This window comes from Planococcus citri, chromosome 3 (assembly GCF_950023065.1).
Source record: "Planococcus citri chromosome 3, ihPlaCitr1.1, whole genome shotgun sequence".
Taxonomy (NCBI): domain Eukaryota; kingdom Metazoa; phylum Arthropoda; class Insecta; order Hemiptera; family Pseudococcidae; genus Planococcus; species Planococcus citri.
In genome coordinates, this window is record NC_088679.1 from 54036141 (window position 1) to 54059497 (window position 23357).

The 23357-nt window shown below is 33.4% G+C and overlaps 4 protein-coding genes across 6 annotated transcripts; 3 read left to right on the forward strand and 1 right to left on the reverse strand.

Moving 5' to 3' along the window:
- Window positions 1-1500: 1500 nt before the first annotated feature.
- On the reverse strand, window positions 1501-4862 carry Ythdc1 (YTH domain containing 1). Of its 3 annotated transcripts, none has more exons than XM_065357193.1 (3): window positions 4561-4862; window positions 3574-3835; window positions 1501-3491 (listed from the first exon to the last, which is right to left on the reverse strand). In XM_065357193.1, the coding sequence occupies exons 2-3, from the start codon at window positions 3786-3788 to the stop codon at window positions 2210-2212; spliced, it is 1497 nt and encodes a 498-aa protein (XP_065213265.1). In that variant the 5' UTR covers window positions 3789-3835; window positions 4561-4862; the 3' UTR covers window positions 1501-2209. The 3 variants fall into 3 exon arrangements, with proteins under 3 accessions (XP_065213265.1, XP_065213266.1, XP_065213264.1); XM_065357194.1 differs by having other exon boundaries at window positions 4114-4862; XM_065357192.1 differs by having other exon boundaries at window positions 3574-4862.
- Window positions 4863-5890: 1028 nt separating this feature from the next.
- Window positions 5891-9609, forward strand: LOC135840680 (activin receptor type-2B-like). The gene is made up of 12 exons (XM_065357305.1): window positions 5891-6167; window positions 6255-6326; window positions 6405-6522; window positions 6591-6705; window positions 6777-6939; window positions 7020-7135; window positions 7211-7378; window positions 7451-7671; window positions 7747-7933; window positions 8001-8138; window positions 8209-8340; window positions 8408-9609. The coding sequence occupies exons 2-12, from the start codon at window positions 6278-6280 to the stop codon at window positions 8561-8563; spliced, it is 1563 nt and encodes a 520-aa protein (XP_065213377.1). The 5' UTR covers window positions 5891-6167; window positions 6255-6277; the 3' UTR covers window positions 8564-9609.
- A 637-nt stretch (window positions 9610-10246) lies between these two features.
- LOC135840679 (arylsulfatase B-like) lies at window positions 10247-16741 on the forward strand. Its single transcript, XM_065357304.1, has 10 exons — window positions 10247-10489; window positions 10647-10806; window positions 12251-12321; window positions 12413-12565; window positions 12701-12962; window positions 15334-15512; window positions 15602-15740; window positions 15836-15994; window positions 16120-16344; window positions 16451-16741. Exons 1-10 carry the CDS (start codon window positions 10394-10396, stop codon window positions 16723-16725), a joined length of 1719 nt encoding a protein of 572 aa, XP_065213376.1. The 5' UTR covers window positions 10247-10393; the 3' UTR covers window positions 16726-16741.
- A 1412-nt stretch (window positions 16742-18153) lies between these two features.
- On the forward strand, window positions 18154-20687 carry LOC135840681 (IQ motif and ubiquitin-like domain-containing protein). The gene has a single exon (XM_065357306.1). The coding sequence runs from the start codon at window positions 18722-18724 to the stop codon at window positions 20684-20686; it is 1965 nt and encodes a 654-aa protein (XP_065213378.1). The 5' UTR covers window positions 18154-18721; the 3' UTR covers window position 20687.
- Window positions 20688-23357: the final 2670 nt, after the last annotated feature.

Sequence of the window (23357 nt, forward strand, 5' to 3'; positions counted from 1 at the left end):
AAAAATTAAAAAATCTGATAGAATCAGAAATTGCCAAATTACTAAAATCAACAACAAAACGCACAAGATCGAAAAATACTCTTCATGAAATTTCAAGGTGTCTACCGGAATTTATTGTCCGAAAATCACTAACTTACCTTTTCAGTTTTCACTACCTTCCAAAAAAAATTACTGCCTTTCAAAATACTTCCCCCCCCCTCCCAACAAAACCGATTTTTCTTCTTTTTTGGTTTGCACTTTGTAATGTTTTACATTAGAGTAAGTACACGTTTCCATCAATTTTATAACCATTGCTACATTTATTCAAGTTGTTACAATTTCTCATGTGTACGAGTACACGTTAAAAATACAAAATGAGCGAACTCGAAAAATTAGCAAATCAACTATTTCGAGAATAAAATTCTTTCAAATATGAAAGATGAAGTATTTTTTTTAATTTTTAGCAGTGATTTTTCATGGTGTCTACTGTCTAGTCCAACAAAATTTTAAAATACAAAAAAGCAGGACTTTAGCAGGACATTTGGGATTTTTCAAAAGGAGGAGGAGGTGGACAAGCCAAAATTTTACATTAAAATTTTTCGCTTTTCCAATGTCTTCAAAGTTCAAACATCCCAAGATTTTTTTCAAGCAAGCCGATGTCGAGAATATTATTTTGTCATTTCAATTTTTGATTTCATTTTCACCTTTCAGGTTCTTGATACTGCAATAAAATTGGGCGAATAAAAAACTTTTTTCAAAATGAAAAATTTTAAAAAAAATAATAGAAAGTTTGAACAACATTTGGAAAAATATACAAATTTTTCGAAAAAGCTAATCAGTATTTTGAGGGGTATACAAACGAATTGTTTTCTTGGGTGATGAATGAAGAAGTTTATTATTTTTGTTTCAAAACTTTAAAACTTGAATGATTATTTTTTTTTAAAATTCAAACTTGAAAAAAAAGCAAACGAGCCCAAGTGAAGCGAGACCAAAAAAGCTTTCAAAAATTCATGTTTCAAGAAGTGAAAAAAAGGTTTTTTAATGGAGGTAAGAGAGTATATTTTTGATTTAAACTTCGAACATTTCTTGAATTTGAACAATAAGTTTTTTATATGTATCGAAAAAAAGAGCGAATAGCCCGAGCAAAAGTTTTCGAAAATATGTAATTCAAGTTTTAAATAATTCAACAAAGGAGCCATTTTCTACAAAATTTTTCTAGTGTGAAAAATCGGATTTTCCCCTTTTCCTCATTTTTTATTACCTTTTAAGCAAAATTGCTGAAAATCGCTACTTTTTCACTACTTTTACTACCGACTTTCAAAATCACTACCTTCACTACCTGGTAGACACCCTGAATTTGAATTTCAAATTTGGAGCAGATCAGAATCAGAAATGAAAAAACTGTATAACCTTTATTCCTACTCCACCTTTACATCTTCACAGTCAGTTCATTAACCTATATCTATAGTTGAGTCTCGCAGGCCATCAAATAAAATTCTTTTTCACGAATACGACATTAAAAACAATTGCAATAAGAAACTTTATTCTACAGCACAAATTTGTAAACCTATGTACAAAAAAATCAAAAAAAAAAAAAAAAAAAAACATTCCACTTTGAACTTAACGAGATGAGATCGAAATTAAAGATAACTCATAATGTGAGAAATGAAACAGTAAATCTCTTCCCTTAAAACGATCAAATGAGATAAACTTCTTACATTTCTATCAATAATATTTGCTCATTACACAATATAATAAACGATATAAGATACGGGCGAGAAAAAAAAACTAGGTGAAATACAATTGAAAATATGCCTCAAAAGGAATGGGAGATCAATTCGATTACTGAATGATACTTAAACGGTACATTGACAGCGGTTCGTATTCTTTCGGATAAATAAATGTTTAAGTACAAATGCGTTCAAATTACAAACACGCAGTCGGATGATATTCGACAAACTAGAAATAATAGAATAAACACTATAATATGCAAGATAGATAGAAAAAAATTGTCATTTAAATACATAGTACAATATCTAAAAAAAAAAGAAAATCAACTTTGTAAAAACGATTCCACTTGTATTAAACAATCTTTGGTATATTGGACACTTGCAAATATACATTTGTGCGTACCTAACCCGACTAATTCAGCCTTAATGGAATTTTCACTTCTGTTGATACAATAACATAACACAGCATACGTAACTCATGCGTCGATAGTGTACAAGATCTATTTCGAATTTCTATATTTATCGTGATAATGAGCGCGTTTTCCTCTTCCATCGTTTTCTCTACGTTTTGTGCGATTTTCTTTCTTCATAGGGTGAAAATTCTTATCTCTGGTTTTGAATAAGAATTCTTCGACCGATCGATCGTACATATGTTTGTTAGGCGGCATCGGCGTTAATTTAGGGAAATGCGAGAAAGCTGGAAGAGGATCGTAATAACGAGGCATCACTGGAGGTTGAGGTAACGGCAGATGAGCAAACGGTGACGAAAACATGTCTGAGGAGGGATGAGGCGGAGGTAGAAAAGGTACCGGTAGCGGAGGTCTTAAAGAATGATTGAATCGTTTTACATAAGACTCGATCGAGGTCATCACTCTACCACGTAATGGCGCTTTGTTCTGCATATCGTGGAAGTTTTTAGGTATGGTTATTGGTCTGGTTTTGTAATGTTTGATAATACGATTATCGTCTCGAGTACGATGCAACATGCCTTTTTTATCGCGTAGAAATTTATGATTTTGTAACATCTTCGATCGAACCTTAGACGTATATATCGATTTGATAGAATCCGATCCACGTTTATTTTTCGCCTCGTCTTTGGATTTCCTCAGAATAGGCGCCAGGTCGATATCGTCGTCTTTGGGAAACAAACGACACAGCTTTTCACCAACTCGAGGCTCGACTTCTTGACCATCGCGAGCGATTTTCACAGGTTTATTGCAATTCCACGGATTATACAACGTAGTCGTAAAACTGAAGGGTAAATCGTTTCGACAAATCCAATCGATGCGAAAAGTACCTTTTAATAAGTTAGGAGTCAGTTCTGCCGGTACAATCCAAGGCACCGGAGAAATACTGCGATCTACACCGGTCGCTAATCTAGCAAATCCGGAAAATTTTCCACTCTCTTTGGCAGAAAATATCAATATCACGTTTTCGGAGCTGCGAAAAGCTTCGGAAAGTTTCACCTGATTTTGAGGTAAAGTCGCCCAAACTCCTTTGACTTTGGATAGCGCGATGTTCTCAGCGTTGCTACTCTTGATTATGAAAAATCGAGCGTCGCGAAACAAATAATTCAATTTGCCGATATATTCGCTGGAATTCCTTTTCAGCGGAGAGATCGAATCGGGTTTTCTGTGTTTTTCTTGAAACGAATTCACTTGAGATGAAACGGTTTTATCGTGTCTTTTACGTTTCACGTCGAATGATTTGGAACTACAAGCGTCGTCGCCACTTTCCGAATCACTGGTCAACGTAGAGCCCACTTCACTTCTGGTATCGTACCTGATAACAAAATAATTTCAGTCAAATAAGTCATCGGTCTAATGAATAATTCGACAACGTTAGCGGATCTTTGAACTCTTACCCTTGCATGTCATCGTCCGATTTTGCATTTTCTGACATATCCTTATCAATAGATTCGTTCTCATTCTTCATAGAAGACACCTCATCTAAGTCGTTATCAAAAGAACGATCGATACTGCGTAAATCTTCGTGATCGGCGGTGACTTCTTCAGAATCATCTTCTTTTTCTTGTTTGATCTCCGTCAAGAGCGGCGTTTGATTTTCTTCGTCCATCATGGTGTTTTATCAGTAACCTGATGAAGCGTTCAATCACTGCGCTTTTACTATCACACAAAAGCAAACAATTACAGTATCTGATCGGAAACGAATATAACCGAACACCGATATACATAAAATGTGTATTAATACGCAAAAAAACTTGAAAGTTACCAGTTTATTTACCTACGTATGAACTTACTTTCCACGAGATCAACTATCTATCTTGAGAAAAGAACATTTGAAAGCAATTCGTTATTTATATGTAACCATAATTAGAGCTCAAACTGATGTTGGTAGCTTTTCCAAGTAAGTTACTGAGGTCGAATAACAAACACATACTCACCATTCAGAGTATTCGAGGAAATTTATCAATAACATATAACACCGACGTCATTTCAGCAATTATATATTAAAAAAATAATTGGTGAAACACCACGATCCACCATAAACACGATGGGCAGTGAAATGAAGTCCATTCCATTGAGTAGGTACAGGGAGACGGCACAAATTATTCAAAAAAAAAACATCGTTTACGTTATACCTATTTCACGTGAATTTTCAACAAATTTGTACACACAACAGTTACGTTTAGTAGTCTTTAAAAAGTTCAATGCGTAAATTCGGTTCATGTTTTGACGAAAAATAAACAACAAAATTGTAGGCCGAAGAGAACTATCGTGTAGATCAACTATCGAGAATACAGGCATTTATAAGTTCGTAAATACATTATTTTTCATATTTTCAAAGTCCAGCTTTCTGGTTCTTCTGACAAAGCATCACCTTCACTTACCAATATCATTTAAAAAACGAATCTTCACAGCAACAGGAAAATGATGAACAAAAATAATTACGCTGATAAAGAACACAACGAGCAGAGATTTTCCATGGAGGTTGTCCACTTGCAGAAGGTGTATTTGTGAACACTGAATTCAGCTGTATCCGAATTAATTGGCGAAAACAAAACTGCACAATTTATTACAACAAAAAGAACATAAAATTATGACATTTTCTGCCGATTACGGAATAATCACTTTTCACTTCAGTTTTCGCAACAAACAACGAAAGTCTGCAAAAATTTTATACGAGCTGCGTTGCCAAATTTCCACAACAATGGCTATAGATTTTTTCACAGCTAAAAAGATCAACTCGTTTGCTTTTATTTGTGTGTTCATCTGTGAAGTGATGGTAATTTACGCGCGTCTAGAGTCTGACGGGCTACGAAACGTTCCCGCCAATCACAGCGCAGAGGGACGGTTCTATGGACTTGCAAATTTTTTCAGTTTTTATTTTTCGTTGAAAATACGATATAATAAAGAGCTTTTTCGATTTTACTAATTAAAACAGAAAATTAAACGACTTTTTTCTTCAAATTGGTTGGTAATCTAATCTTTAACCTACGTACGACAGTACTGTAACTTTACATTTACAACTTTACTGAATGAATACCAAATAGGAAAAGTCATTCTTGTTTTCATTTCAAATCCATCATAATTTATGATAATTACATCAATAAAAGCAATCGAGATCGATAACTTCAAAAAGAAATACTTTGCAGTTGGAGCCAGTGAAAATGAATGTACAGATACATACAGATAGCTAGCTGCATAACTAGCGTGAGCCTACGTACTTATCTCTAGACTCTATCTATTATTAGATACCAGATTTTACTCATTGATTTTCATTTTTCTCCGCTGAAATGTCAAGTATTGAATTTACTGATGAGATCTTATTACTTTGTAAAAATAGTAAAAATACATCGAGTGTGTGATAAACTGATAGTTCTTTCTTATCAGATTACTTCATTCTTGCCAGGGAATGCCGGTGCTGAATGATAAAGTTAATCTGAATAGCTACCTAGGACTTGTACGTACTTTATTTCTGCATTGCGACAGTGTTTTATTTAAAATAATATGCAAAACGTCAATATTGTGAGAATGAAAACAACACTTGAACGTCAGTGATAACGGTGATAAACATAACGCTGCGCTGTGATTGGCGGGAACGTTTCGTAGCCCGTCTGACTCTAGACGCGCGTTGGAAATTTCCCTCCCACTTGACAAATTTCAACCAATCAAAATTATTGTATTTAAAAAAAAAAAAACTAAAAATACAATAGACGATGAGGACTGATAAAAGTTATTTATATTTACCAATTTTTCACCGATTTTGAAAAATTAAAAATTGATCGATTACTCGTGTTTTAAACAGTTTTGCTGTCGAAAAGTTACATTCGAAATTGAGACCCTATTCCATCAATTGTAAATATAATGTAATTCATAGTGAATATTTTCTTTTACTGTTGCTTTCTTTCTTGAACTTTCAACATGTACCATGATCTCCTACTAAACATCATTGTTTAAAAGACCCCCAACATGGATTTTTTACTTTTCGAACTTGGTGAGCATTGATAAACGTTGCATGTGCTTCAATAACCACGAGCTTTCCATCTATCTATTGAATTAATTGTGTTTACTTATTTTATAGATTAGGGATGACTCGTACTTGATATGGCGTTCCTTGAAAGAGCATTTCTTTTTTTGACAATTAGTTTAATTCGTAAGTAATACCATCTCTTTTTGAATACCTCACTACAGTTCCAATTCATTGAGACTCTTGATTTTCGATGTTATACAGGAAATCACGTATCATGCAGTGTTGACGGATACGACAGCGTGATCAAATGCGAATTTTACGATGAAAAAGTTTGTATGGATCCGGAGAATAATTGTAGTTCTACTATAAGTGACGATCTGTGAGTAAACTCATCATCACTTTCCAGTCATCAATATGTATCAATCTATACCCATATTTATTTTGCAGCGAGGAAGATAATGCAGAAGGCGAAAAAATCAACGAATGCGAACCGGGCAAAGAAAATTATTGCTTCGCACTGTGGTCGAACGACTCTCATGGACGAATTACCGTTAAAAAGAAGGTAAAGTTCTCAGCATTGAACACAATATCAATTGTATTGGTCGGATGTTTCAATTTGATGAACATTTTAAGGGCTGTTTTTCTGAAAACACAAATTGCGATAGCAAATCAAAATGTATCGGGCACCGGAAAATCGGTAATTTGATATACTGCTGCTGCGACGAAGACCTGTGTAATACCGAGTTCTATCTCGAGCCCGCTTCCCTTGAAGTAGAGGAGCCCAGTGAATATGAAAGTAAATATTTCAATGTCAAGATGATTGTTTTCTTCTTCTGATTTTTTTTCATTACTAAGTCAACTGATTCCTTTTTCCAGGTGCTTCTGAATCAGTTTCATTCGTGACTCTGATACTTGTGATATTAACGTGTTCAGCAATATTTTCATTGTCATTTTATTATATTAGAAAACGTAAACTATGTTATTTCAAGGAAGTAAGTGGCGTTTAAAATGTACACGTATTCGTTAGACGTCGATATGCACTGTTCAACGTATTCATTTATTTTTAGAACCAACGTTTCGATGAAAGGTCTCAGACAGATTCGTCTCCTTCTCTAGAAAAACTACTACCGATAGAATTACTAACGGTGAAAGCCCAGGGTAGATTTGGAGAAGTATGGAAAGCTATGTATAAAGCCAAAAATGAACTAGTTGCTGTCAAAATGGTCCCACCTCAGGTATGGATTTTATTTTTCTACAAGTTGAAAGTATATATTCTGAAACCCTCAAGTATAATTTTCAACATTTAGTTCAAACAATCATGGACTACTGAGCTGGAGGTATTCAACGCATTGCAATCGGGTCACGAGAACATACTGCAGTTTTACGGAGCTGAAAAACATTACGACGGTCCTCAACTTAAATACTGGTTGATTACAGCTTATCACGAAAGAGGTTCTTTATACGAGCACTTGAAAAATAACACCGTAACCTACGAACAAGCGTGCTCCATCTCATACACCATGGCTAGGTACATTACTTCTATTCCATCAACGTGTTTTCCTCTGTGTTTTGCTCATTTTACTAAAATTCGTTAATATCGCAGAGGTCTGGACTATCTGCACGACGAGATTATTGCCAAATTACCCGAATGTTCTAAACCTCCAATGGCTCATCGTGATTTCAAAAGTAACAATGTTCTTTTGAAGGATGATTTCAACGCCTGCATTGCTGATTTTGGTTTGGCGATTATTTTCAAAAATAGTAATTTCGACGACAGCAATCATGGACAGGTAACTACATCACAGTAACTAAATAAATAATAAAAAAAATTCTCGATTGTAAATTTTTTAAAAATAGGTTGGTACGACGCGTTATATGGCCCCGGAAGTATTAGAAGGATCGATTAACTTCTCAACATCGTCTTTTCAACGTATAGACATGTACGCTTGTGGATTAGTTTTATGGGAAATCTTATCGCGATGTACAGCTCACGAGGTGAAAAATCGTTCCATTTCTGTATAAAATATATCATAGATCAGTCTTGAAATGAATTTTTATATTTTAGGATGCCACCGCCAAATACAAATTACCTTTCGAACAAGAACTAGGTGAACATCCGACCGTCAATCAAATGTACGAATTAGTAGTTAATCAGAAAAAACGTCCCGAAATTAAAGAATCCTGGGTTAATCATCCGGTAAATATTGCAATCATCCTAGTCTTAGTCTAGGTCAGTTTTTAATTCGTTCATAAATCTGTTTTAGCTTTTATCGGGAATTTGTGAGACCATCGAAGAATGTTGGGATGCCGAATCAGAGGCTAGAATCACAGCGTCGTGTGTAGCCGAGCGATTTCATTCGCATTTACGTTCGACTATTAAATGCGAAACTGAAACTAAACTTTTACATAATATCGTATAGTTAATTATTGTTTTTAAATATGTTTTTTAAAACCCTCGACCATGCATGTGTTACCTTTTAACACAATTTTTTTAATGCCTTTATTGCCATATATTTTAACAAAATCCAAATCAGTATTAGATCATCACGTAATATTGCTAATGAACAATTGGACCTTAATGTTGGTTCTAGTGATATTTAAAAAGTAAAACCGTTATCAAGTATTTTGAACCGAAGACAATTCTATGTAGTAATTGTCCACCAGCTTAGTAATAATTCCTCGCAATCTAAGGATATTTTTCATCTTTACGAAATATGAAGCCGATGAAGGCGGGTTCTGATGAAAAGTATCCTTAAATCAGGGTATCCTCTCTATGAACTTTCCACTGTCTACGTAAACGTCTTCGAAATGTAATTCATTGTTGAAGAGCTGTACTTAATACGTTTTCGAATGTTTTTTTACGACTATTTTATATAAGTTTATTTTTTAGTAAATATTACGTAGTTAGTTTCGTAATTGAAGTAATCTGGCTCGTGTGTATTGTTCATCTAATTAAACGAGTATTGTAAAGATGTTTTCATACTCGAAGTAATGCTGTCGAATGAAAAACCAAAATTGATCCACGTTGAATAATTTCTGCAACTCAAAAAGTGAACGAATGTTACGAGTATTTTCATTTAGAATCTACGTTTAATTGCCCATTTTCTTGATAATTTTTCTGTTAATTTAATGCATTTCAGCATTGATAAAAGTTACCTATTAGATACCTATTTTGTTATGGACATTTTCATAAAAAATTTTTTTGCACGAATTGAGTTCGTTTTAGTTCACACTTGGAGTATTTGAACAAATGAAAAAGTATGATTACTTTGAGGTTTTTTTTCAATCTTTTAATTTTTTAAACATAGTTTTATTATATTTAACATTTATTCTATATTGTATTTTACCCAATTTTACTCAGAAACATTTTGAAACAAATATTTTAACGTTTTCTATTTTTTAAATGTACAAATTTTATATGAAACATTTGTATGGAAACTCGATAAATAATCATGATTTTTTTATAGATTAGTTTTATTTATTTTTTACCAAAAATACGATAACGCAGCAATATGAATTCCATTACATGCACGTGTGGGTATCATAGAATGCTGTTGTAGCTGAATGAATTATTCAACTCATTCGTCTCCCTCTTTCCCCTTTTTCCTTTCTCGAAAAATATCAACAAAATTTCAATTTTAAAATTTTTTTATTCGTTTAGGAAGCCAGCAAGTAGCACGTATCTAATTTTATATTTGTATCTACGAGTATGTTGAAAAAGATGGACATCTCAGTTTTTTATAGAGGATTAGAAACAGCCATAAATCTACGTGAATCTGATGCCCATCTCAGAATATAATGGTTACTCATTCTTTCTAGTAACAATTCTAACATAATCAAATTATTTTGCATTAAATTTGGCGGCGGATTTTCGTAGTTCCACCTGTTAAACTGGTTTTTATGCAACATATTATAAGATTGTACGCGTAAGAATAACATGTTTCAGTAATTTCATTCGTGAAACACCAAGTTTATACAGAAGCTATGGAAAATTTGATAAGAAGTAGTAATTCAACACCAGCAATCTGAGCGTAAACTCAAGTACTATTCGGTATTGTTAGATATGTAATTGATAACCTTTCGTTAAATGTTCGTTAATTCGATTGACGTTTTATTTGAATAAAAAATTACTCATTCGACCATGTAGATTGGATTTTGAACTTTCGTCGTTAAGATTTCATCAAACATTTATCTTTCGTACTACTTTCTGCCAGCTTAATTTGCGAACAAAATATGCTGTATAATTTGAAATGATTTTCAAATTGATATTAATCCTGTGTGCACAACAATATGTCCTGTCTAGTACTGGAAAACCTCATATTATAACGATTATTGCTGATGATTTGGTGAGTTTGAAGCATATTAAACTAGGTACTTTATTCATGTTGAAATTTTAATGAATCAATTAAGAAAATATTGATCAGATCAATAACCATGATGAAATTAATCCCGTTTAAAGTAATCATTCAAGAATAAGATAATTCATATTCCTGCCTGTTTCAGGGATGGAATGACGTCGGATTTCATGGATCGGATCAAATACCGACTCCGAATATAGATGCTTTAGCTTATAATGGACTGATTTTAAACCGGCATTATACTCAACCCACATGTACACCTTCTAGAGCAGCTTTAATGACTGGAAAATATCCAATAAGATTAGGTAGGTTAGATTATAAATTTTCAGCTGCCGAAGTTGATTACAACGCTTTCTGGAGGAGCGATTTGAAATCGCTGGAGAAAAGTCAACTTTTGCTGGAGGCAATAGATCGGTCCAATAATGGTGGTAATCAATTTGGGGAGTTCACTACAGGGGGTCGGCAAAGTTTTGAGCAATTTGTCGCAAAAATTGTCGATTTTGGATTTTTTTCAAATTTGAGATTTTTCAACACTCGTAACCTCGGATTTTCGAATCAACAATCCTATTAATTGGGAATACCGAACTTATGATAGGATGAAATTTCCAACTGCCTAAGTTGAATTGCTGGAGAAGTCAACTTCTGCTGGAGGCTCCAGATCGATTCGAGGGACGACTTTATGATGCAAACCGAGTTTCAGATTTTTATCTGAATGTTTGTTTGCTCTTTCTGTAATCTGTACAAAATTAATATACCAAAAGAAAAGACTATTTTGGCTATTTTCAAAAATGCACCAAAAATCGAAAAATCACCTTCGCCAACTGAAAATTGGGTTCTAAGGTTTGGGTAACATGCTCTTTCAGTGAGACAAACTTCAGCTCGATCGGAGTTGATGAGTTGTAAAGATTCCTATATGTAACGTTAAGAATATAGTTTAGGACTTGAGTGAATTTTGAAAAATTGACAACCAAAAAAGCAAATTAATTTCGACGACGTAAGTGAAATTTTCCAAAAAATTTGCAAAATTGAAACAAAAATTGGAAAATTTCATAATTCTAACAAGTTAGTGTGTACTAAAAACTGCTCAAAAAATTGAAAAATTGACCATAAAAAATGGAAAATTTTATCATTTTGGAATTAAAAATTAACTGAATTCAAAAAATTCGTCAGATGTCAAGTTTTAAAAATTCCAAGAACGGAAAAGTTGAAAAATACGTAATCGTTTACTTGAATCATATAAATTTTCGAAAACTTCTGCCCTCGCTTCGCTCTGACCTGTTCGTTTTTCTGTTTCAAGATTTAAATTTAAAAAAAAAAAAAAAAAAAAACCCTAGACAGTTGACTCAAATGCTAAAATGTTGAAACCAAAAAAATATAGACTGAACTTACTTCTCAGATGAAAAATATTGGTTTTTTACTTCTCGAAATAGACATTTTCAAAAATTTTTACCCTCACTCTCGACTCTGCTTGGTTCAATTTGTTTCTCTTTTTCAAAATTAAAAATCAAAAATTTTAAATATTTTACTTTGTCGTCAAGTTTAAAAATCGAAAAAAAAATTAGTAAAATTTTAGAGGGTACAGTAGGAAATTTTGGTAACAAGAGTTGGCATTTTAAGAGATTTTGCCCCCTCCCCCCCTGAGAAACCACTTTGATTCGTCCCCATAATCTAATTGAAAGTAGACTAGATTAACCATATTCAGTAGGTACAAACAAATTTTAGGAATTGAAAATCAATTTTTGTTTTTAGGCCTTCAAGGACAGCCTATAACTCCCAATGTTAAAGTAGGATTGCCATTAACCGAGAAAATTCTACCTCAGGTAAAACATGAATGAATGATCCAAATTGTACTTTTAAAAAAAAAAAATTAATTTCGTGTTCGTTAAAATTGAGTGATCGTATTTTATGTAGCACCTGAAAGACCTAGGATACGTAACAAGATTAATAGGTAAATGGCATCTGGGACATTATACGTATGATTTTACCCCTACAAAAAGAGGATTCGATTCGCACTTTGGATACTATAATGGGTGGATTCGGTACAACGACAGTGTACTTACAGCTGTAAGTAGGCTAAGTTTAAATATGTATCTTCATCAACATAGATATACTGTATGTTAGTGATGGTATGTAATTTTAACCATGCAACATTGCAACCAATCATATTTCTTTTATCACCGATTTTTTCATCATTATTAGGGTAATAAAAAATGGGGATACGATGCTTGGAATAATCACGATCGAGCCGCAGACAGATTCAAAGGAAAATACGCCACTGATGTATTTACTGAAGAAGCTGTAAACATAATCAAAAATCACGACACTTCTACACCATTATTTTTAGACGTTTCACACGTAGCCGTACACGCTGGCTTTAATAATCTTCTGCAAGTAAGAAATGAGCAAGAGAACAACGAAAGATTCGCCAATATCGAAGATCAACATCGAAGATTATTTGCTGGTAAAGTAAAGACAGGAATGTTTTGAACTCACAGTGTCCGAATTGAACGTAACCAAGCTAAATCTTCTGAAATTCAAAAATTCATAACCCTACTGAAAAAACCAACCTAAAACAAATCAAATCTAAACCCCTCTCTACACGGGTGTAATAGTCTTGCAATTATAAACACCCAAACAAAAAAAAAAGAAAAGAAAAGAAAGAAAGAACATAATTATAGGTATCCTAAAGCCCAATGCAGGGATTGTACTCAAAATTTTCTCAAAAAAAAGTAACTTTGGTAACCAAAAAAAAAAAAAAAACGAAAAAATTGACCAACAGTAACCAAAAAAATTTTCAATGTAAAAAAAAGAGGTGACTAAAAAACTTTTATCTGAACAAAACACATTACATTTTATTTTAGATTAAGTTACAAAAAACAACAAAACACTACAAAAATCTCGATAAGTATTACTTTTTTCAAAAAAAAAAAAGTCATTAAAAGAATAAAAATTATTTTCAAAAAAACTTATAGCGAAAGTTCAAAACAGAGGAGGGAGTCCTCCAAAATAGGGAGGAACAAAATTTAATCGTTTACCCAAAATCACTAAAAAAAACTTGGAACACAAAAATACCAATTGTAAAATTGCAGAAATTTTGACATGAGGGAGCATTGGATGAAGAAAATTGTAAGTGTTGAAAAAGAATGAATAATAATTGAAAAAAATCTCATAAGTAAGAAGAATCATTTTGTGAAACTCAAGAGCAAAACTCAAAATGAAAAAACATACCTAGGTACTCCAAAAATTGGAGAATTTCTGCTAAAATTTAAGAAGTTGAAAAAAATTACGAGGATTCCAGTTCCAGAATAAAAATTCGATTAAAAGTAGAAAAACTCCTCCAAAAAACAGCTTTTGACTAAAATTTAAGAAAAAACATCATAAAATTTTTTTTTAATCCTGAAAATTCACGATAAAATTGCAGAAACGTCACAAAAATTTATGCACCAAAAAAAAACACGAAAATTTGTTTAAAATCGTCGAAAAAATAAAAAATAGAATCTAAGAGAATTCAAAAGAATGAGACGCCGAAAAAATCAAGAAAGCCCCAAAAAAGTTCGAAATGAAACCATCAAGTCTCAAAAGTCAAAACAAACTCTCAAAAACTCAAAAAAAATCTGTAAAAAATGAAATTTCGCAAAAATTTAAGCAGAGAAAATTACTAACATTTGGGGCAAAATTGGGGAAAAAATGTATAAAAATCACGAAAATTCAAGAAAATGGTTTCGCCAAAATCGAGAACAAAAATTTGGACAAAAAAAACAATCAATAAAATTTGATACAAAATCGTGGAAATGATGAAAATAGAAAACTCTCGAAAATTCAGTTCAGGAAAAATCACTGAGAATTCAGAACAGACAACTCACGAGAATTAAAAGTACCTATGAATTCGTGAAAAAAAAAGAAATCGTGAAAATTCATAGTTGACAAAAGTATGTCTAAACTGGAGAAACTTCGCCAAAATTTGAAGAGGAAAAAAATAGAAACACCGGGAAAATCATCGAAAAACTAAAAAAAGAGAACTCTGAATAATCACCAAATGGGGAAAAAGCTCACAAAATTCAAAAAGTCATCAGGCAAATCCCGACTAACATTTGATCAATAGGGAAAATTTTTATGAAAAAATCACGAGAACTCGGGGTGATAAAATTCAGCAAAAATTCAGGCGAAAAAAAAATCGAAATTCAGATACAAAATTACGAAAAAAATTATTTAGGAAAAAAATCACCAAAATTCAAGATGTTCGTAAAAATCACAGAACAAGATTATGGAAAAATTATTTTGGAAAAAAATCACCAAAATTCAAGATGTAGGTAAAAATCAATCGAAGCCGGAGAAAATCAGCCAAAAACCACAGAGAAATTCAAAAATAATAAGTAATTTAAAATTAGGAAAAACTTATCATCAAACCTCGAAAAATAAAATTTGTAACGCTGAAAAAGCAGTGAGGCCATTTAAATAAGATCATTTTTTTTTTCAAAAATCCTTGTTATTATTTTTGAAGAAAAAAAAGAAATTTACGAAAGATCTTCGAAAAAGTAACTTTTAGTACCTAACCACAATTTTTAAAAGTAACCATACTACTATGAATACAAGTTGTTGATTTGTGGGAGTTGAATTGGTGAAAGTGAATTATTATTCACATTGGTTCACTTTACTCAAAAGAATCATATGTCATGAAAAGTTTAAAAATCTCACTCAAAACCATTTTTTTGAAAAATTCGTCAAAATTCCAAAAATGAACTTTAACAGGGGGTTTTAGGACAATCGGGAAGTGTATAGATAGTTCGGAGATTTCCTTGTGAGTACTCTAACGTCATCCATTGTTTATCCAGGTGTTTTAACTGCACTCGATGAATCTGTGGGCAAACTAATGGTCGCTCTAGACGAGAAAAACATGTTGGAAAACTCCATCATATTGTTCATTGCCGATAATGGAGGAGCGACAATGGAAAGTGCTGGCAACGAAAAATCTAAATTCAAAAACAGTGCATCAAATTGGCCTTTACGTGGTGTATGTAAAACCTGAACCTACTCACCTACGCCATCTTCTACTATAAACATGTTTCCTAAGTGAAATTCAAATCCGACTATATTATTCAGATGAAATCTTCGATAACTGAAGGCGGAGTTCGAGGTGTTGCAGCAATTTGGTCTCCTTTATTCAAGTCCAGAGCTAATTCAGTGTCTAACACAATGGTTCACCTTACTGATTGGTTACCTACATTTTACGCAGCTGCTGGTTAGTATGATGTCATTGGCCAATATGTACTGGGTAGATAAGCTTTTTTGATTAAGACGAATGCGATCAAACTAGAATACTCGTACGTTTTCTAGGAGGAGACATTGGAAAATTGGGAATCATCGACGGTGTTAATCAATGGCCTTATTTAACTGGAAAAGAAAACTCTCCGGCTCGAAAAGAGTTGTTGATAAATTTCAACGAAAAAAACAATGACGGTGCTCTCATTATAGACGACTGGAAATTCATTCGAGGTAAGTGTTTCCCTTGAAGTCTGCGCATTTACATTACATATTATGTACTTTTAGTACTTTTACATATAATTATAAATATGTAGAAGTCTGAATAACTTCACCTGTTTGTACTTCCAATTCAACAGTGAATAATAGTAGGTCAGTGGAGTACAGTGGAGTTAGTGGCCGAGACAGTATCTATTCATATAGCATGGAAAAAGTACTACAGACCAAAACACACACAATATTGAATAAATTCCCCAAAAACGATATCTCCGACCCTGCCTCAAAATTTGCACAATTAAGATCGGAATCTACAATAAGTGAGAATTGTAAAGATCGTATAAATGTCCTGGGGTGTTTCCGAAAAGGTTTGCATAAAAACGAAAAATTATCTAATTCTTCCCCATTCATATCTATTGGATATTACTGCATTTGTCCCAGCACCATTAAACGAAACCATTTATGTATTTCCAGGTTGTTTATTTAATATAAAAAATGATCCTTGCGAGTTCAACGATCAATCTGAAAACAAACAAGATCTGCGGATTGAATATGAGAAGAAATTGAACTCATATCGAGATCAAGTTGTACCTCAACAGAACATAGACGAAGATAAGGATTACGATCCTAAGAAGTTCGGTAATTACTGGACGCCCTGGGTGAATTCATTCGGTTCTGTCATTGCACCGAGGATATCAACGCTGTTAGTTGGAGAAATAATTATATTCTTGATGTACATTAAACAATAATTAATGCTAAATGCTATTTGATCAAATTTTCTTCTCAGACTTGTTCGAACCGTGGGCTAGAAAAACGTAAAAATCTGTGGACTGTTTTAGAGAAACTTCACTTAAAATAGAATATCATTGTTTATGATTTTCTCGCAATCTTTCGAGATTTTAAAATAAGAAATTACGGGGACTGCAGCACGTAAACGTATACAATTTAATTGAGGTTTCAGAAGGCCAACTTCTTTTCCACCAATACATCTTGTGAAATGAAACACATGCAACCAAAATCGATGATATTATTGACACGCAGCAAGTCCCCCCCCCTCCCTTCAGAAATATGTGAACATTACAATATAATAATGTATCTTAGGGTGGATCGCGAAAAAAAAATCGGTGGATTCAACGAAATCAAGTAGAGATCTTCATTTTGAGTAGAAAGTTATCCAGAAATTTTTTTAGCTCTGGAGGTGCCCAATGCCCATGGAGGGGAGATTTTGGGCCTTCAAAGAAGGACATTTTCGAAAAATATTTCGCAATAATCATACCAAAATATTGAAAGATATCATTTCTGAAACTGGACAAATATTTTGGAACGCAGTAATGCAAATTTCAAAAAATCGAAAAATTCCATAAGTTTTTGGCTATTTTTTTCGATTTTTTGAAATTGGCCAAAATGATTAAAAAATTGACACCAGAACAAACATCCATAGGAAAGAAATGATGTAGAATAAATTGCATACCCAGTTTGCCGTAAATAATACGTGGGTATTCTCGAAAATCATGTAAAATAAGTTGCCTACTCAATTTGCCGTAAATAGGTACCTACTACCTACATTGAAAACAAAAATGACTTTTCAGACCAGGGTCAAAAATAAAGACCTGAATTGGGAAAGAAAAATTTCGATTAAATTTTTAAATTGATCAAATTTTTGGTTTCAAAAAAGAAATTTGAAAGTAACCAAAAAAGATCCAAAATTAGAGCCAAACATTACACCTCCTGTAGAAAAAAATTTCAAAAAAACTTTCAAAAGTAAGGTAAAAAAAAGTCACCATCGAAACTTCGACAATTTTATGTCAAAAAGTGGCACAATTTTGCAATTTTTCGGTAAGAAAGCGAGACTTTTTGCTAAAAAATATGAGAATTTTAGCCATTTTTTGGCAAAAAACAAAAGTGAAAATTTTAGGGGAAAAAGTAAGATTTCTCGAATTTTTTTGAAAAAAGACAACTTTTTGCAATCTAGGTAAAAAAACTAGACTTCTTACTCTTAGCAATTTTGACAAAAGACGAAACTTTCTGTATTTTCAACAGAAAACGAGATCGATAATTTTTGGCAGAAAAGCGAAACTTTTTAATCATTTTTAGCAAAAAGTCAGACTTTTTGTCAATTTTTCTGTAAGAAAGTGAGACTAGGTTTTGACAATTTATGGCAAAACAGTGTTTCTTTTCCGCATTTTTGTTCAAAAAGTGACTCTTGCAATCTTTTGGTAAAAAGGTAAGAATTTAAAAAAGTATCTGACTAAAAACGAAACTGAAATTTTTTTGGGGAAAATGTATGATTTTTTGGGATTTTATTTTTCAAAATGTAACTTTCGTCACCAAAATGTTGAAAAAGTAACCAAAAATTCCATTTAGTAATTGTAGGAACATGGAATGGTTACTTGAAAAGTAACCGAGTACGAGCCCTGCAATAGCAGAAAATAATTAAAATATTCTCCGGAAAGTCAGAAATATTAAAAGAACATTTACCTACCTAAGCTTTTATTTTGATCTTACATTAAATTTCCAAATATTTGGAAACCTAAACTTACGTAGGTATAATGTAAATTAAAAAGTATTCAGTACCTAACAATAATTACGACAGAAACACGACTGTTGAATCAGGTAGTCATAGCGATAATTCAACACCGACGAATTTCCATCCACACAAAATATCATCTTATTTTAATAAAATCAATATAGTGCGGCATTTTTATTCGTTCATAAGCTGAATTTTCATTTACCTTATAAACAATCATGATCCAACAACCCAACGAAGATAGATCCTGGTCATCGGAAAAATGGTCACCGAAGGAAGACTCGAGCGTAGCTGAAAGTTGTCAAATGAACGTAGTCGAAACCGAGTACAGCGATTATTCTGATTACTCCTTTTCCGAGCCGCATTCAGGTAACGAAACCTGTAAACAGGACAACTCTGAACATGATTCATTCCACGAAAATTACAGTAGCGAAGAGACAGTCACAGTGAAATTTCACATAAATTACGAGAATAAAACAGACGAACTGTTCACTAAAGCTTTCAATAGGAATGCGACAGTGATGACGATTAAATCTGAACTAAAATCTCTTCTGCAAATACCACAACATCACATTATATCGATTCAAAAAGACGATCGAGAATTGAACGATGACATTTCATTGGCCAAATTAGGCGTGCCAATTTTGGGGTCTGTTGAATTACACGTCAGGTTGACTCGAGTATCGTCGTGTAAATTAGATCGAGATTTGATCTACGGGCATATGCCTACTCTGGACGTGATAACCGTACGTGTTCAACAGAATAAGAATTTTGTGAAACATTTGGTGGTTGAAATCGAAGACGAAAGGTGTGAAAAACCATGGCTAGGAGGGTATCGTCATCGTATCACTCGTGTAGAATATCATCACGCTCAGACACAGACCTATTCGCTGAAACCTCGAGACGCCGACAGTAATTACGTGTCACGATTTACTCAAGCCGTATCTACGAAGACCCAGCAGACCAATACTTTGATTGACAAAGGTGTTCAAATTACTCCTCAAATGTTTTCCATTCCATCCCAAACTGATCGTATCATTACTGCTGATTCGAGCCAGCGCCCTGCATCGTCACAGACTGAACCAGAATACACGTCTCAACTTTACCTTGATAAAGAATCAGAACAAGACGACGAACAGGAACATTCTGAAACCGGTGAAAATACAACGACTTCCGTAGAAATAAATCCTCTTCGGATGCTGAGACCTTTACGAGACGAAATCGAGAAATGGAACGCGACTCAAAACGCCCTATTGAATAATTCGCCGAAAGATCGCGAAACTGCAACACAAAGAACACAAATTATAAATCAAACTGTTAAATTTTTAAATCGTCTTAATCAATTTAAAACAAAACTTTTCCAAGCGCAGTCTTCCGGCCAAAATCTTCTCTTTGACAAGTATACCAAATCTAACACATTCACAAGTACAACTGGTTCCAAGATATCCATCCAAACGGTATTCAATCAACAGGCCAAAACCTTGAAAGATCTCTACATGAAATACAACAATGACACGATTAAAGGAGTTGATAAAATTCGTGTAATTCAAGACCTGATCAATTTCTTCAAAGGTACACTATCCAAAAGTAAATTTTCCTCTGAAATTGTTATGTTACTAGAAGAACAAATCGATTTACTGAGTCGAGGACTCGATACAACGAACTCATTGCAATGTCGTGTCCATCAACGTATTGGCCACTTTTTACAATACGGTGGATCTGATCCAAATGACGATTACGAAGACAGTAATTTTCAAATTCGCTACCAACTCCATCAAGGAACAAATGCTCTTTCGACACATAATCTAGACGTGTATTGGCATTTATTGAGTCATCTTCGTAATGACGAGATTCAAATTTTTAAATGCTTTACGTCAGTTTGTTTTAAAATGCGACCCGTAGAATTTGCCTACCTAGTTCACAAAATATGGCAAGATACGCCAATCACTCAAAATGATAATAATTCATCGCAAACCGACCAATGGATCATGACTAGATGGAATGTACGAGAAGAGTGGACTCCGTGGAATTGCGTTTTACTTACCAAACCTTACTTTACTTCGCATTTGAAGGCTGATAATGTAGAATGTTATTACGATGCCAGTGTTTTATCTAGCGTTAAGAATAACCACCTTAAATCTAAAATGTATTTTCAAAAATTAATAAAAATGCAAATCGTTTGAATGAGGCGTTTATTCTCAAATTTTTCATCAAATACATTTAACAAGAAACTTAAAAAATAATCAGTTCTAATAACCACCATTGTAAATCAACAATGGCAAACAAAAATTACTGGATACACGATCACTTAACGTCAGTTAATTTTAACAAACCAGTGCAGTCTTTGATTTTTTACGCTAAAATTTTGATAACTGAAGTAAGAAAAAATCGTTTCAAGCATTTTTCAAAAAATTCAATTCAGGATGCAATTAGTCTTCCAGCACTCGTGCCAATTTCATGGAGTAAATTGTTGGTAATGTGGCGTTGACCCTAATCTGCCTGTTTATTTCGTAGTATTATTTACATTTTTTTGTAAAAAACCACCTATGCCATGTGTGTGTAAAGACTACTATTACTGGCAAAGTAAGTATACTGCTTTCTAAATTTGATTGTTTACTATCCATTACTAACTTAGACTCACCTAATTCATAAATTGATTTTAGATAGCATTTGGTACACTGGCTCAAGTAGAATTCAGGATTTATTCCTAGGTACATAACAGTATACCAATACCCTATGAAAAGCCGCCCACTACAATTGGCAAGTCCCCAATCCGTCAGAGTGCGCTAGTGTGGTCGTTGTTGATAAGACCATTTTAGGATTGTGTATTATCCTATGATGAGATTTATAATTGATTTACTGTAAAACTCAATAAAAATTTATGGCTAATTGTAATAAAAATAATATGCCACTAATAGTGGCATATTTTGGGGATTCCCTAAGCCCCTTTGAGGAAGGGAAACAAATTTTACACACAAACTGCTACTTGGATAATGTCCGAAAAATGGTAACAGGAGCAGCTGGTAAGTACTACATTTTTCAATTTCGGAATTCATATTTCACACTATGTCCTATATTCAACTTTTGAACTTAGATCATCAGCTACAATATGTAATTTTCGTGTTTTTTTTCAGTTGGCAACACCAATGTGATTGCAACTTGTGTGAGAAGTTCACACATTTACGAAAAGCCCTACAATTTGAGTGTGGAATTCTGCTCGGAAAAAATTCTTCATGCTACATGTTCCTGCAAAGGTGGACAAGGAGGGAAATGTAAGCACATATGTTGTGCTCTTATGATGTACTTGAAAAGGTAATAGTCTTAGTCATCAAAAACAATAATGAATTGTTAGTTGAATATAGTTTGAACTGAGAATAAATTTTCAATTTCTGTGTAGAACTGAAAGCATAGAATCGGCTAGCTGCACAGATGTCCAATGTACTTGGAATAAACAAGCTATCAATGATCTATACCAACCGATTCTGATATTCCAGTATTGTCATGCTAAGAGGAAGAGAAAATTGCCAAAACGTTACAGTATAGACAACGACATTGAAGAATCAGAAAACAAAAAAGAAGTGCTGGGAAAATGCCATGCAATTTTAAATAAAGGTACATTTTAAATAAATATTATTTATTACCTTTTATGTTCATGATTTTATTGGGTGTGTTTCTCTTTCTATTAGCATTTCCAGACTCTGCTTTCGTCAAACAACTGTCAGGGAGAGGTACCACCACACAGCAAACAGGTGTAGAGGCCGAGGCTAAATTTACACACACACCACATAAATTGAACAAAATGTTGCAGGCTGAGATACACATAAGAATAAGAGAAAATGAAATTAATGATGAACTGCATCCATTTTTCTATTTGTGTGTGGAAACCAGTTTAGAGAGGGCTATTTAAGTATATAGAAAACAACACTCGCAACTAAAGACTTGATCATTTGTGGAAAGATGAGAGAAAGGTTGGTTTATACTTATAGCAAGGTACCTATACAATACAGTACTTTTTTAGTTTCATTCAATTCTTTTCATCTCATTTCAGGTTTGAATAACTGGAAGCATTGCTCGCCAACTGTTCACTTATTCAAATGATAAATCTCTTGATTGGAGAAATAAAGTAAAAAGCACATTTTTCAAGATAAAGCCTACGAAAGATATGATATATGGTATTGCAAACAAATCAATAACACTTTCCACTTATGCCCAGAGTTTGAATTCCAAATGCATAGATGCCCATAGTTTGCCTACAGCCCAGATAGCTTTGTAAGAGATGGTGCTAACTTTGTTTTATTAGAGGTGAAGTGTCCAAGGAAAAGTCGTAACCTGACTCCCAATAAATTAATAGAAGAATGCAAGGACTTGGAGACCATTACAGAAAATGGAGACATGAAAGTCCAATTAAAACGTTCCAGTCCATATTTTACACAAATCTAACTAGGATTAGGTTTGTTTGGGTTATCAAAAGGTATCTTATTGATTTACTGTGAAAAAGTGGAAGGTGTAATTAGTATTGATGTTTTGTTTGATGAAGAGTATTTCCTCAAATTGTATATAAGATTATCAATGTCTTATTTTAATCATGTGTTACCTGAAATCATAATGGTTAGAGGGTAAGAATCCAATGAAAAATATTTTGTTCAGTCTCTCCAGTATCCACAGTGTGGCGTTGTAAATTGCGCCATATTTGACGACTCGTGTTTTCGTCGTTACGAAAACACGAGCCGTCGAATAAATTTTGATGATTCTTAATTTTTTGGAAATTAAAACATCCGCCAATGCGATGGCTAAAATATCACCCCATCGCATCGGCGGATACAAAATCCACCGATCGTGCAACTTTGTATGGAC

Coding starts and splice junctions, on each gene's coding strand:
- Ythdc1 (XM_065357193.1), bottom strand. CDS start 3,788: ATGATGGACGAAGAAAATCAAACGCCGCTCTTGACGGAGATCAAACAA. Junction 3,492..3,573: donor TCGGACGATGACATGCAAGG/GTAAGAGTTCAA, acceptor TTTTGTTATCAG/GTACGATACCAGAAGTGAAG.
- LOC135840679 (XM_065357304.1), top strand. CDS start 10,394: ATGATTTTCAAATTGATATTAATCCTGTGTGCACAACAATATGTCCTG. Junction 12,566..12,700: donor ACGACAGTGTACTTACAGCT/GTAAGTAGGCTA, acceptor CATCATTATTAG/GGTAATAAAAAATGGGGATA. Junction 15,513..15,601: donor CAAATTGGCCTTTACGTGGT/GTATGTAAAACC, acceptor TATATTATTCAG/ATGAAATCTTCGATAACTGA.
- LOC135840681 (XM_065357306.1), top strand. CDS start 18,722: ATGATCCAACAACCCAACGAAGATAGATCCTGGTCATCGGAAAAATGG.
- LOC135840680 (XM_065357305.1), top strand. CDS start 6,278: ATGGCGTTCCTTGAAAGAGCATTTCTTTTTTTGACAATTAGTTTAATT. Junction 6,523..6,590: donor TCTACTATAAGTGACGATCT/GTGAGTAAACTC, acceptor TTTATTTTGCAG/CGAGGAAGATAATGCAGAAG. Junction 7,672..7,746: donor ATCTCATACACCATGGCTAG/GTACATTACTTC, acceptor TTAATATCGCAG/AGGTCTGGACTATCTGCACG.